The sequence below is a fragment of the Tyto alba genome, unplaced genomic scaffold (genome assembly GCF_018691265.1).
Source record: "Tyto alba isolate M040663 unplaced genomic scaffold, T.alba_DEE_v4.0 Super-Scaffold_1, whole genome shotgun sequence".
Lineage (NCBI taxonomy): Eukaryota > Metazoa > Chordata > Aves > Strigiformes > Tytonidae > Tyto > Tyto alba.
In genome coordinates this window covers 34,400,495-34,414,211 of record NW_024881261.1, presented here as the reverse complement: position 1 = coordinate 34,414,211, position 13,717 = coordinate 34,400,495, and the positions used below count along the sequence as shown (strand labels likewise).

Sequence of the window (13,717 nt, the reverse complement as noted above, 5' to 3'; positions counted from 1 at the left end):
CAGAAATTATTTTCCAAATTCACACAGGGATGGATTTTTTGTGAGTTACTATTTCTGTTATGAAATGTGTTTTGAGTGCATTTATCTCATACATGCTGATTTAAAGAGGCTGCAGTAATTTAATCTGGAGGCAATTCAAGAGGGGATTGACATTAGGAGTACTGAGAGGAGCCAGTTTCTGGAAGAAGGAAAAACAGTTCCTTGTGCTTTTTCAGCCTTTTACAGTTTCTTTTAGAAATCCTACAGGAATATACAGCGATCAACAAAACAGTTCATTGAAGCACCTGGTATCAATGTTTTGGTGATGGCATCACACAGAAACGTGGCCCCAGTGCCATTCTGAGCACTAGAGCAGTTGAAGGAGGACTGCAGAATATTAAAAAACCTTGAGCAGAAGATGAGCAACTTCTCAGGGCAAAATTAATCTGAGAACACCTGAAATAATAAGAGTTTAAGCTATTCTGGCCTCTGTGTGTAATTATCAGAGAAAGGTAAGGATGATGCATCCTAGCTAATTTAGGCACCTGCATGTTTTAGGATGACATCTTCAATGACTGACTCCCTGACTACCTCAGAGAAGATACCTACTTCACACTGCTCAGTTAGGTAAAATGGAGCCCACACACTTTTCTCTTGCCATTGCTTTCAAGTTGACAGGGTTAGGCTCTAGCTCACTGTCATTGGCCAGATGATTAATTTTCACCTAAAGCAATCAAAACTGAAGCAGAAGCACATGACAGTAAGGTAGTGACCCATATTTCATTTGGTTTGTAGGACTACATCTTGACTTTCAGCCCAGCTAAGTGAATGGAAAGACTTCGACTGACCTCAACAGCCTGAAATGAAGAAAGTAGTTACCTAAGCTAATAATTTTGCCTTTTAACTTAGCCCCGGCTTCAGTAAGCGTTCAGGCAAACACCCTAAATTCCAGAGTAACCAATCTATAATGGCCGCATGCCATTGTAATCAAAGTCCGTGGCAGTCAATGGCAACAGTTTGCTTTCCAGTTTATAATTAAATAAGCAGAAGTCAGTTATAAAAAGCCCTGCAAATTCTTTTCCATGTGTCCAGTACAAATCTTCATATATTTCCATTTAAGATAAATCTGAATAGGAATTGAATAGATTTCTACTGGCACACTCTGATGATATTCAAGGAGTAGGTGTAGCAAGCTGTGGGAACTAAGAAATTAAGAAAAATATTGCAGTGCTGTCAAGAGTAGGTGTAGACATTTTGTACCTGCTAAACCAAAATGATGGGCCTAACGTTTAAAATAATATGCTGATGTAACACTTGAGCAGAACAGTGATTTAGATAGACAATGATCTTTCCTCTGCTCTCCAGTTTCCCTAATACTAGAAGGAAGCCAAATGCTTTGCAATGCAAATAGAGTGGCAAATAAAAGGATGGTGTGAAGGTGTGATTCATGTGAAATAAATGTTTCGCTTAAGAAACCCCAGAAGGCACGATATAGATCCCTTGTTTAATTCACCCTACCCTCTTCTGGCTTCTGTGAACTAGTGCAGCAGTGACTGAGCAGGATTTTCCTTGGTTTCTTTGCCCTTCAGTGGAGGCTTATCTGGAGAAGAAAACATGGTTATAATGCTTCCTTTTTAATTGTTGCTGTCTGCTGGGATTACTCTTAAATTAGGGAGCAGAACAGTTGCTAGCTGAATCCCAAATCTCTGGATAATATAGATGGCATAAAGCCTTCATTTCCAGTCAGTATGTGTGCTGCAACAGCAGGACAGCATAGCTGGAGTTAGGCTTGGGGGTGCGGAGAGAACATCTCGCCTCATACAACACCTGCAGAAATGCTGTTTAAAGCCTCAGTCTCATGTTCCCTTAAGAGAAAGGACTAGAAGTTCAGTGAAATGTTTAATTTTTTAATTTTCTGATGGATCGACTGAATTATGAAGCTTGATTTTATAAAGAAAAAACTGAATGTCGCTAGGAAGTGGATGTGGAGGGGGACCAAAGCAGAAGCAGGTGCAAGAGCGTGAAAAGCCAGACTTTGCAGTAACATGTTTCTAATGTAGTGGAAAACTGGGCATTTAAGCCATCTCAAGAGCAGATAGGCACTGAGCTTGAGAAGATACTATTCATGTTAATTAGGGCTGAGTCCTACATATTTAACTCCCACTGATTTCTTAAGGGTTCCAATTCAAGTCAATGTCAGTAGGAACGTGTAAGGGCTGCAGGCACGGGCTCTTTACGCTATTAGTAGTCACATTTTGGGACTTATTAAGACTAGGATTTGTTGAACAGACTGTACTGCAAACCCATGCTAATTAGCATCTAAAATTCTTGGAAAGGTGCCACAGATTCCTGGGAGCTGTCTACACCACCAGCAAAAATGGCTTTAGAGATGCTGAGTGCCTGAAATAGGTTGGGGCATAACTTGTCCTTTTGCAGTGATTTTTATTGCAACCGTGCAGCCACCTTGGCTTCTGACAAAGCCCTTCTGGTTCCCACCTGGGACAGCCGTTCTCGGTAGTCTCGCAGGGAGCGTTTCTGGAAAACTTGAACCAGTGGCTTTGTTCTAGAGTCTAACCTGGAGTCCTGAACTGCTTGGGATGAGGCTGGGTGAAAAGTGTTTCAATGTGTCTTTTTTATGTGCTGCATTAGTTTTCTGTGGTAGCACACTATCTCGTGGGTTGGTGAATGAATTTTGGTAAGACAGACTTATAGTGATTCTTTCTTTATTTGTTTATCTCTACAGTAAAGCTATCATTTCCAGCTGCTCCCATAGTTTAGGTAAAATTCATCAAAGGGTTTCAGCCATCGATATTTGTTGAGACTGGAGCTCCTTCTCACTTATTTTGGTCAAGCACTGATTCAACAATAATGCAGTTCAGTTAACTTGAGACTTTCACTTGTTTGCTTTCAATTCCAGGAATGGTCTCGCCATGACGTGTTACTGTTCCTAGTTTTCCTCTGTAGCCCAGAGAATTACTTGGAGATTTTAGAGGCTCAGATCCCATCCCTGACTGATTCAGGAGATGCCAGACCACACCTTAAGAGATATGTCTCACCGTGAAGCAGAAAGGCACTCTGATTCGGCACCTTGTGTTCTCCCCTCTTTTGCTGGGTCTCTGTTGATGTTTCTGAAATCCTGAACTCTGTAGCAGAGATGGGAACGCGAGGCTCCTGCTGGGATGCATGAAGCACCAGGATTACACGGAGACTTTCCTTCTGATCTCCCTGAAACCCACTCTTAGATATCTTGGCTGTTCGTACACAGGTTGTAAGGATCATACCTTGATTAAACAAAAGCCTTTTGGCTGCCTGATGGGATTTCTCCGCTGGATGTAGTGCGGAAAGACTTCTTTTGAGAAAGTCGCAGTAGCTAAAGAACGGGGGGAGTATCTGAAACCAGGAAAAACTGTAGTGTCTGTAAGTATATCACCTAGGGTAGGGCTTCCCAGCTGTGGCATGCGTCCTGCCAATGGTATGCAGAAGACTTCAGGATGGTATGAAGGTGTTTCATGAGTATCTGAATGCCTCAGGAGCGTGGCCCAAGATGGAGACAGAAAGAGCTGCCACTGCCGTCCCTGCCTCAAGGTGAGACTCGAACACTTCGGAGGGAAGCAGAGCTCCCTGTCCTCTGACCTCCACCTCTGGTCCAGAAGTTCAAGATTTTCCTTGAAGGCTAGCCCCTTGTGTTTGTGTCCTGGTTGTAAATGTCAGAGGACAGGCAGAGTTGCCAAGTACCTATGTGAAATCCTGATGAAGCAACAAGGCTTTTCAAATTTTCCCTTCTAACTGCACTTTCTTATATTTCAAATAAGCATATGTTAGCTGGGAGACTTCTGTCTTCTGCAGAAAGCTGTTAGCAACACTGTGTATCTCACTCGTTCCAGCACATTTTACTTCTCGCAAATGTTGACAACCACGTGCGAGGCAATGAGGATCTGTGCTTGTGACCATCACCCGCTGAGGAGGAATTCAGAGGAAAGCCAAGAAATCAGGGATGAGGGATGGATGGGAAACACTATTTTGGCTCATGTGTTGCATCTGCTGGAGACAACCAGAGCTGCAAAACTGGCAGCAGAAGAGAGAGATGGCTCCCATTCCTCTCCAGTCGATCCAATGAATAATTAATGCCCTTGTATTTTAATATATAATAGTATAATATACTTTTCACAATACATGCTACGAGCACAGCTATTGAAGTACCATCATATTAAAGATGCATAATTAAATGAACTGCAGGAGACTTAAGAACATGCTTAAAAATTCATGGCTCGCCTCAGAGCTGCATTCTGCACTGCCCTCGGGGAGGCGGCTACCAGCCTCTCCTTCCCGCTCCTTTAAAAAAAATTAATCAGAAAGAAGCGGCATCGGCCTGTTTCAGAAAAATTGAATTAACACGGAACAAAGAAACGGGGAGCCAAGAAAGGTACCGTCTTGGACTTTATTATTCCACACTCACTATTCTGGCTAAATACTGGGGAGGTGGTAATACCGCCAGGTACAGTCGCTGAGGCGTTTCTGCAAGCCGCTGGCTGGGGCGCAGCGGGACGAGGGGGGAGCTGCCCGCCCCCCCAGCTCCTGCCGCGCGTGGGGGTGGGCCCGGGGCCCACGGACGGCCCCGAGGGGCGGGGCCTCGGCGGCCGTTGCGGGGGGCGGGAGTTTTGAACCGAGGAGGATGCGGCGGCGGTTTGTGCCGGGCGCCGGTGGCGAGGAGGCGGTGAGCGGCGGGGAAGGCTCCGGCTCCGGGGTGGGGTGGGGTGGGGTGTGGGTGTGGGTGTGGGGGGCGGCCCGCCCCGGGAGGGAGGGAGCCAGCGCTGCCCCCGGGCCGGCTGCCCGCGGAGGGGGCGAGTGGTCCAGGCGGCCCCGGCCGGGTGCGGGGAAGCGGGGGTGTGGGGGGAGCGGCAGCCCCACGGGTGCCCGGCCCGCCCCACGGGTGCCCGGCCCGCCCCACGGGTGCCCGGCCCGCCCCACGGGTGCCCGGCCCGCCCCACGGGTGCCCGGCCCGCCCCACGGGTGCCCGGCCCGCCCCACGGGTGCCCGGCCCGCCCCACGGGTGCCGCTGCTTTGTTGGGCTGGGCTCCCCGCTCGCCCTCGTCAGGGTCCCGGAGCGTGGAGCTTGAGCCTTTCCAGCGCTTTAATCCTGCAGCCGTTGGTTTTCTTATTAACGAAGGTTTTTCTTAAAACCTCGATTCACTTAAAAACCCGAGTTAGTTGAGCTCAACTGCGTCTCTAAAGCTATTACTGTCCTTTGCAACAAATACTCGTTCGTGTGTCTAGCTAGGCAATTCCCTGAGCTAGTACGTTGACTTCATGGCCTCTGTTTTAGAATAATACTCACTGCCTGACTAATTGCTTATTTTAAATGAGTATAGTAGACCTATGGGGTTTAGATGTAAGCCACTGTGGTAATAAATCAGAAGTGTACATCAGAATAAGATTCTGAAAGCCTGTATTTAAGTTATCAATTAAATAAAGTAAAATATTAATCTGTCCTGCCTTCAGCAGCATCCATATCACTATTCTTAGCTGCTGCTGTTGGATTTTTTGTTTGCTTTGTGACTCCGTCACCTATGTAGAACTGGAAATTCTTTAAAATTTCTTACATTCTACGTATACTTAGGTGGGGAATACAAATACTCTTTCTGAAAGTATTGCTTAGGCAGTTCTGGAGTGTGGGGCTGAAAATCTCGGCAGCTGTTAGTAATCTTGCCAGGGTTATGCTGCCACTGGTGGGGGAAGGATGGAGACCACAAGGGAAGCAGTGCATTAGTAGACAGCATATGGCAAAACACTGCTGTGTCATTCCTCCAAGTCCAGATGGTGTGCTCGTATTTTTAGAAGGAACTAAAAAGAAAAAAAAAAAAAAAGAAAACCAAAAATCCTGACCAATTTTTTTTGGTAGACACAAAGAACTTCATACATTCCAAATCAGGCTGCTAAGTCATTCCTTCAGATGAGATTTATATGGTGCAATTATTTAAACTATGGCCCCAAAACCATTTAATGCTAGTCCAGAATGTTTTATGTGAGCCTGGCTGAGATAATAGCATGGGCTAAATCCTTGGTGTAGCTCTGAAAGTCCTGATACGAATCCATGTAGACGCCCCAAACTAGCAGAGTGTATTTCCTCACCATAGTTATGTACCAGGTGATAGACCCGGAGAGGAGCCACGGTCTGTGCTGGGTCATTGTAGAGGTCTGTTACCCTGGGCAATGTTAGGGGGAAGTACTGTTTCACTCTTCTGAGATGAAATTTGTAACAGCTGATGTATTAGTAGGCTCAAACAACAAGTAATTATTTCTTAGGGGCAGGTGTGGGCTCTGCTTAGCTTTTCATAGCTGTACAAAATCTGATTTGGAATAAAAGAGATGAAAGCTATTCGCTTCTCCCTTCCTTCTGGGGTGAGCACTGAGAAAAAAAGTGGATAGAGGAACAGATGCTGGGGATGTGGAGGTGTTGGTGCACTGCTTTATCCTGCACTGGTTGTGGTTGAAACTTTGGAAAGCAAATCAATCAAGGGGGAAACTGGGGTAGTCTGTGGTGCCATACTGGGTCCCAGGCCTTCATATATATTTCCTGTAGGGAATACCAGTAGAACTTCTACAGAAAACATCTGATGTGAGCTTTGGGAGCTGTTTACCGCCAAACCCCCCACTGGTTCCAGAGAGCCTGTGTTATGGTAACCTCTGCATGTTCCAAAAATTTCTCATGGGGTCTCAGATTGAGAGTACTTAGTTTCTGGAGAGTCCTCTGTGCTTTATTAGTGTCCTCCTTCACGGTGGTGTCTCATCATCATCTGTGTTCTCACTGTGTGACTAAATTGTCTTAAACTCTAGCAAATTCAGTAGAACACATATTTGTCCTGCTTTGCTTGATTACACAAGCCTGGGGTCTTTATCATCTTGGGTGGGGGGAACCCACCTCCTTTATTACCTGAGGGAAATGAGAAACTGTGTTTGCATATGGGGGCTTAAGGACTTGCTGGCTCTTGATACGAGGCAGGAGAACTTTCTGTTCTGTTCTAGGTCCCATTTTAACAAGAAGGAAGTTGCTGTCTATATTGGAAGAGGTGGGAAATAGGAGAGGCTTATAACACTGAAGGGATCTGGTGGCCTCTGGGTTTTTAGAATAGGGTTCTGAAGTAGCTGAGGATCAGCTCTGTTTCAGATGCCATATAGTAGAGTATTACAACTTGAGTATGCTGCTGTGCTGGTGCTGAGTGTGGCTTATGAACTGGAGCTACTTTTCCATTAGGGTAATGGAGGCGGGTGGTTTGGAAGGAGAAATGCTCTGTGAGCAGATGGAACAGCAGCTGAAACTTCATGTATCTTTACATATGGCATCAGGCCTTCAAAAGCCAGTAAAACCCACTCTTGTAAAGTTGGGAGGGAATGGGTGGCAACTATGTAGTGAACTTCTACCTGCCTCCTGTGACTGCTATGAAGGGTCACTTTCTCTTGTCAAAGGCAGCTAATGACAGAGTGAGTCCCAAGTAAAGAAGAAAGTTGTCCACCCTCACCCCTTTCATGGGTTTTAGATTTCTCAGGTGCTTGAGTTGTGGTGGAATTAGCTCCCTCTGGTTTCTGTCCTGTTTAGAGGCTTGAGGGAGAGCAGTTGCAGTTACTTTTCTTCCAGCTGGAAATGCTGAACTTGTAAATTCAAATTACTGTACCGTGAGTTTCAGTCAATTGCTTATAGATCCATCCCTACAGCACTTGTTTTGAGTTCAGATGTGCTATAAAACTGAAAACTGACATGATGCTTTTAATTCCAGAGGTAGTTGGGACACTCTTGCTCAGTGTTGAAAAAGATTCACTCATCACCGACATGCAATGTATTTGCAATGCAACCCTGCAATGCATTGACAACACTCTGGTTTTCATGTGTCAGAAATATTTGGTTTGGCCAGGGTTGGCCACATAACAAGGGAAAGTGCATCAGAGGCATCAGTGGCATCGAGTGCCCCTTTGGGAGACAGCAAGCTGACTGTGATCCTTCATCTTAACTATCTTCTGTCTTGGTGTGGATTGACTTCTTTGAAGTGCCAAGTGAGGAATAATGTATGTTTATAAATGTTTTCTCTGAAAGGAGGTAGGAAAAAGCTGACTTCCCAGAAGTTTTTATAATACCTTAAAAAAAACCCCTCCTTCAAAAAAAAGCCAGTGATGCAGAATTCTAGTGACTAGACAGGCAACTCTATCTTAGTTCACAGTTTTGAATGAAAAGTGTGCAAGGCTGTGCCATCAGGCAGGGCATGATCCCTGTGTAGTATTGAAGCTACCACAGCTGTTTGCCTGAAGCGGTCGAGTGTTGGGATATTCTCCTTTTTTTGCTTCTGGTGTTACTTGAATTTTGTATTAATCAGAAGTGAAAACCCCACATTTTTTAACCCATTTTAAGATGGCCAAAGAAATAATGAGGATGAATTTCTGATTTAAAATATTTCAGATATTTTCCTGAGTTTAGAGATTATTTTAGTAGCAATCACTGTAAGAAGTGGGTTGTTAATTTATAAGCTTTGTTCAGTTATGCCTCTCAATGACCATATGAGGGGACCATATGTTGTTATTCTATGAATGACACATTGAGGCACATATATTTTTAGTAATTTTCAGATGCTACTGTGAGTTTCATGTTACTACCTGGCTTGGAATTTGCATGTAGAATGGATGTAGTGAATCTGTTGCGTGCTGTTTTACTCTTGTTCTTGAAGAGACAGCCATCATTTTACGTTTAGTAACCATCATAATGGCTGCATATAATTAAAACCTAGGGTTTTCTATCCCAACTGTGAAATAAGTAGAGCCTGTTAAAAAGACAGGATATTGTTAATTGTAGTTTTGTTTAGTCCTTTGTTTGTCTTTTGCATATCTAGGAATGTGACATCCAAGAGAAGGTGAACTTTGAAATCCGCATGCGAGAAGGCATCTGTAAACTACTTGCGGTGAGCACGCAGAAGGACCAACTCTTGCAAGCAGTTAAAAACCTGATGGTTTGCAATGCTCGTATACTTGCATACCGGACAGAGCTCCAGAAGCAAAAAGAAGAGTCGATGTCCTGCAGAACCGAAGAGTGGTGAGTAATAGCTCCAATTCAAATGGAACATTATGAAGCAGGCTTTTGTTTACGTGAATTCTTAGCCAGCCTGTCTAGGAAAGTGGATTTGAACTCTTCCTTCCGTCTTCCCCCATACAAACATACTTTACTGCTGCCTTAAAACATTACTTTATAAGAGAATTTCAGTATCTTCTTTTTACTTTAAAAAATTAAATACAAGTCATATTTTTGTGGGTAAATTTTATTACTGATATTAAACTATAATTCAGCATCTGAATATTATGTAACATAATAGACATATTGTCTTGATTACTTTTAACATACAGAAAGGTACCTAACGCAGTCTGAAGGAACAAAACAAAACTCTCGAAGTCAGAATACACCTATTTCTACTTATTCTTTCTATTGTTAAGGTCCCTTTAATGATGGAATCATCATGGTTAATTGGTACCCTCTGCTGGCCACTTTTCTTAACTGCAGCAAAGTAATAGGAAGAAAAATCAGTTTAGTTGAAAATGTTCTCATGTTTTAACTGTTGAATGAGCTAAAGTATTACTTGGTTTATTTGAATAAAGTTATAATTTTTTGTCTAATGGAATATATTTTGGATGCAATGTTGAGAATCATGGTGCTGAGACACTATTGCTCTCAGGTTATTACTTTAATGAAATACTATATTGCAATTTATCATAAAAAGTCTTTGAGTACATGCTTATGTCCAGTCACGTGTATCTATAGGAACAGTCCTGCTGCTTTTTGCTTTCAGAAATGCAGTCTTTCAGGAGGAATTTATTGAAGGAAAGAACTGCATTTTCTGAGTGTATAAAATATTATCGTGAAAGCTGATTTTGAAAACTAGCACTTATAACTTGTGATATTCTGTAATTATTGCAGTTGTATTGCTTTTTCCTACTAAGATGAAGGCCTTTAGAATCGTAGAATCGTTTAGGTTGGAAAAGACCTTTAAGATCGTCAAGTCCAACCGATTACCTCACACTGCCAAGTCTACCACTAAACCATGTCTCTAAGTGCCACATCTACACGTCTTTTAAATACCTCCAGGGATGGTGACTCCACCACTTCCCTGGGCAGCTGGTTCCAACGCTTGACAACCCCTTCAGTGAAGAAATATCTTCTTAACATCCCATCTACACCTCCCCTGGCGCAACTTGAGGCCATTTTCTCTTGTCTTATTGCTTGTTACTTGGGAGAAGAGACTGACCCCCACCTTGCTACAACCTCCTTTCAGGTTGTTGTAGAGCTCGATGAGGTCTCCCCTCAGCCTCCTTGTCTCCAGGCTCAACACCCCCAGTTCCCTCAGCCGCTCCTCACAGGACTCGTGCTCCAGACTCTCCACCAGCTTTGTTGCCCGCCTTTGGGCGTGCTCCAGACCTCGGTGTCAGTGAGGGGCCGAACACATTTTATCACTTTATAGTGACTCATCTTTTATGTTTTTATGTTTTTAACAATGGAATAATATAAAGTATGTATATATGCTGATTTACTCCACTCCTGGTCTTTGATGTCAGTGTCTACAGAATGGTGATGGTACATGTCCAGAACAGGGCAGAGATATTTGGAGATATCTGAACAGCTGTATTTTTTTCTTACAGTCATAGTCAGCTGTATTGTTTATTTGGTTTGTGTCTGTCATGCATTACTTAGAGTTCTGTCTTAAGGTGTCATTTGCATTGTCAGTGGAGGTCGTTAGAAGAGATGCATGCTATAGAGTTACTTCTCTACCATTTAGATCATATCTTTGATAGTTGATAGTGCATTTACAGTTCTTTTTTCAGTGTTTGCTCAAGACTGGAATTTGGTTAAAGCTTAATCCAGGTAAGATGGCAATGGCTGAGAGAAAATTCTAGGGTTTTCAAGTGAATTTTTGTCCCTGTTTCTTGTTATGTGGGTTTGTAATCTGTGAGTTCTGAAGACACTGTAACTGCCTCTGGAAGTCAGGATATTGGTAACAGCTAGAAATTTGCATTTTACCTTATTGATTAGGAGTTATGAGCAGTGGCAGATAAAAGGAGAGCACTCTGTTGTTACTCATTATCTACAGAGTCTTTTGATTCATTTTAAGGTTGACCTTGAGATCTACACTGGCTACTTAGCAAACTGTCTGCCTGCATGTAAAATCACAATATTAGCAATGTAACTTTTTGTAATTGGTCTGTATTAATAGAGGAGGACACAATTTTCTAACCAATAATAGAATTGATAAATTAAGGTGCTTATTCACTGACGTGTACAGAAGGGGAAAAGTTGATAATGTTTATGATTCTGTTGGAGCTGGAAAAGACAAGGAAGATGAATCTACTTGTCTTTTAATATGCAGGTTAAATAAGCTTTGGAGTAAAATTTTATAGGGAATTAAGAAAATTGATGGTATACCTCCCTTCCAGATTATCCTCAAGAATATAATGGCTCATGTCTTAAACCAGAGATACCAAATTTAATTTTAAAGAAAAACATTTTAAATGAACTCTAATATGAAAACCCTGACACTTTTTAATGTTTAAAGGGTTGAGTTTTAGAAGTCTGAATGCACAGATCTCAACCTCATTTTTCTTTTCTTCTTTTTGGCAGGTCTTCAGAAAATGGGACAAAAGACCGGGTGGCATGCAAAGCAAAGGTTGCTATATCAGGTAAGTGTTTGCGTAGTCACTTAATTATAGGAGCAAATTGGCTGGACAGTAACTTGTAATACAAATTATGCAAATAAGATGGTATTTTTAAAGTGCATATGTGGTTCAGGGGCAAAAATCCTCTTGTGCTTCAAGGGGACTTGTGCTTTTAAGTTACACACGTTCTCTTATAGATCCTACCTAGTATTTCTATTTTACTTTCAAGGACTTTGACAGTGGGAAATACTTTCTTCTGTTTGTCACTAAACACTGGATATATTTCAAAGCTAAATAAGTGTAAATGTGCTGATAACTTTTTTTTTTTTTCCCTCACAAAGACAAATTTTGATGTGATCATACAGGGTATGTGTAACAAATTGAAGGCAGAATTACAACTAGTATGCAAATGTTATTTAGTTAATGCAGATTACATTACTACAGCAAAGGTATAGTGGTATGGTTTCAATTTGAACTATTAACAACAGTATTTAACAATGATTTCCAGTGGGCTGGTACACTGTTTCCTGGCCTGTTCTCAAACTTCAGCACTATGAATTTATCCTTTTGGTTGCCTATGCCAATCGACAACATTCAGCATTCCTGTAGTTGTTCACTGTGGCTGTTCTGCTAGCTTTGCTAACAGATCTGTTTGTGCTTCCTGACCTGCTTCATTGAAAATAAAATAGTGTAGAAGGACTCACTACTTAAACTGTTTAAGTTAATTCTGTGTATTTTGACATATCTTTAAGCAAGGTAGCTTCTAGTAGAAGAGTGATGAGCACATGGTTCAATAATGTTTTCTGCCAGCACAGCTGTTTGCAGAATGTGTATCTGTCTTTCCTCCTTATGGTAGTTGGATGAAAGCATCTGTTTGCCTGTCTGTGCTGTGGTTACATCTTTCTTTGGATTTATAGAGTTATCAGCAGTGAAGAGTTTAGGATCATATAATACACTTTTGTTATCTTTAGAAAATAAGAATTGTGTAAGGACTTTATTTTTAGTATGAAAAATTTGTTTGGCATATGAAACATTTAGCTAATGGGACAAGAGAATAGAAGGGTGAAATACACCACTTCCTATTATGTGCCATCTGTTAATGATTCTGTCCTGTTACTAACATAGTGGTTCTCAAACTGGAGGTTATGATCCTCAGAAGCGTGGCATAGACTGAGGCGAAGAAGAGAAAGAGGCATCAACTACCTCGTTGTGAACTCAAGTCTGTGGGTGCTAGAATGCTCCCATGCCTTGCCCCTCTTCAGATACTCGTGTCAGGAAGCTTAGCCAGGTCCAGTTTACAGCAGGAAAGCCTAAGTGTTCTATTGGGCCTCTGCTGAGAGATCTATGCTTTCTGTAGATCACCTGTTATTAACTCCTTATTTTCCACTGCGTGTGGCTGAGAAGTGGAGAGCTGGGGTACACAGGAAGAAATTGTGGGGATAGGCAAGGGCAGGAGCCTCTGGGCAAGATGCATGACTGGGACATCCTGAGATGACATTAATACATGCTTCCCTGGTTCCTCCTTGTGTTGTCCTCTGACCCATTACCCTCTGTCCATTTAGCATGCCAAATCAGGTCCTGTTTGCTTCCACAGCTGCAGTGTGTTCATGTCTGTAACGTCCCATTATTCTTCTTTCCCTGTCTTTCCCAATTCTTGTGTAGCAAATTGAGCATGCTGCACTTCTCTCTTGTATACCGACCTTCTGTGGATTTGCAGCCGGAGTTGCCCTGTGTGTTTGGAAGGCACAAGCGCCTGTGCGTGTGGCTGCCGTGTTGAGAATGCAGCTGGGAGTACAAGCAGTGGGAATCGGGAGATGTCGTGACTGAATTGTCTGGGAGAGGTTGGAAATGAGGAGTGAGTGGTAGTCCATGTAATACGACAGGGGATGTAATTTAAGAATTGAAGATGTAGAATGGAGTTTTTTAGGGTAAAGTAATCCATCCAACTATAAATATGTTAATGTATCATATGGTTAGTACATGCCAGAAGCTTAGACTATTACCAAAAAAAAGTGCGATCATGTGGCCAACACCAAAAGTTCAGGAGCAGCTATGCAGG

The 13,717-nt window shown here is 42.6% G+C and overlaps 1 protein-coding gene across 3 annotated transcripts in view; it reads left to right on the top strand.

The window, feature by feature from the left end:
* The window catches only part of RTKN2 (rhotekin 2), a 51,891-nt gene that overhangs the window by 13,241 nt on the left and 24,933 nt on the right, over positions 1-13,717 (top strand). Inside the window, exons 1-3 of one of the 3 annotated variants that reach the window (XM_033004279.2) lie at positions 4,326-4,402; positions 8,853-9,052; positions 11,624-11,682. In XM_033004279.2, the coding sequence (XP_032860170.2) occupies positions 8,892-9,052; positions 11,624-11,682 (220 nt within the window). In that variant the 5' untranslated portion in view covers positions 4,326-4,402; positions 8,853-8,891. Of the gene's footprint in view, positions 1-4,325; positions 4,403-4,661; positions 4,694-8,852; positions 9,053-11,623; positions 11,683-13,717 lie in introns of those variants that run through there. The other 2 variants (XM_042788702.1, XM_033004280.2) reach the window with 2 other exon arrangements.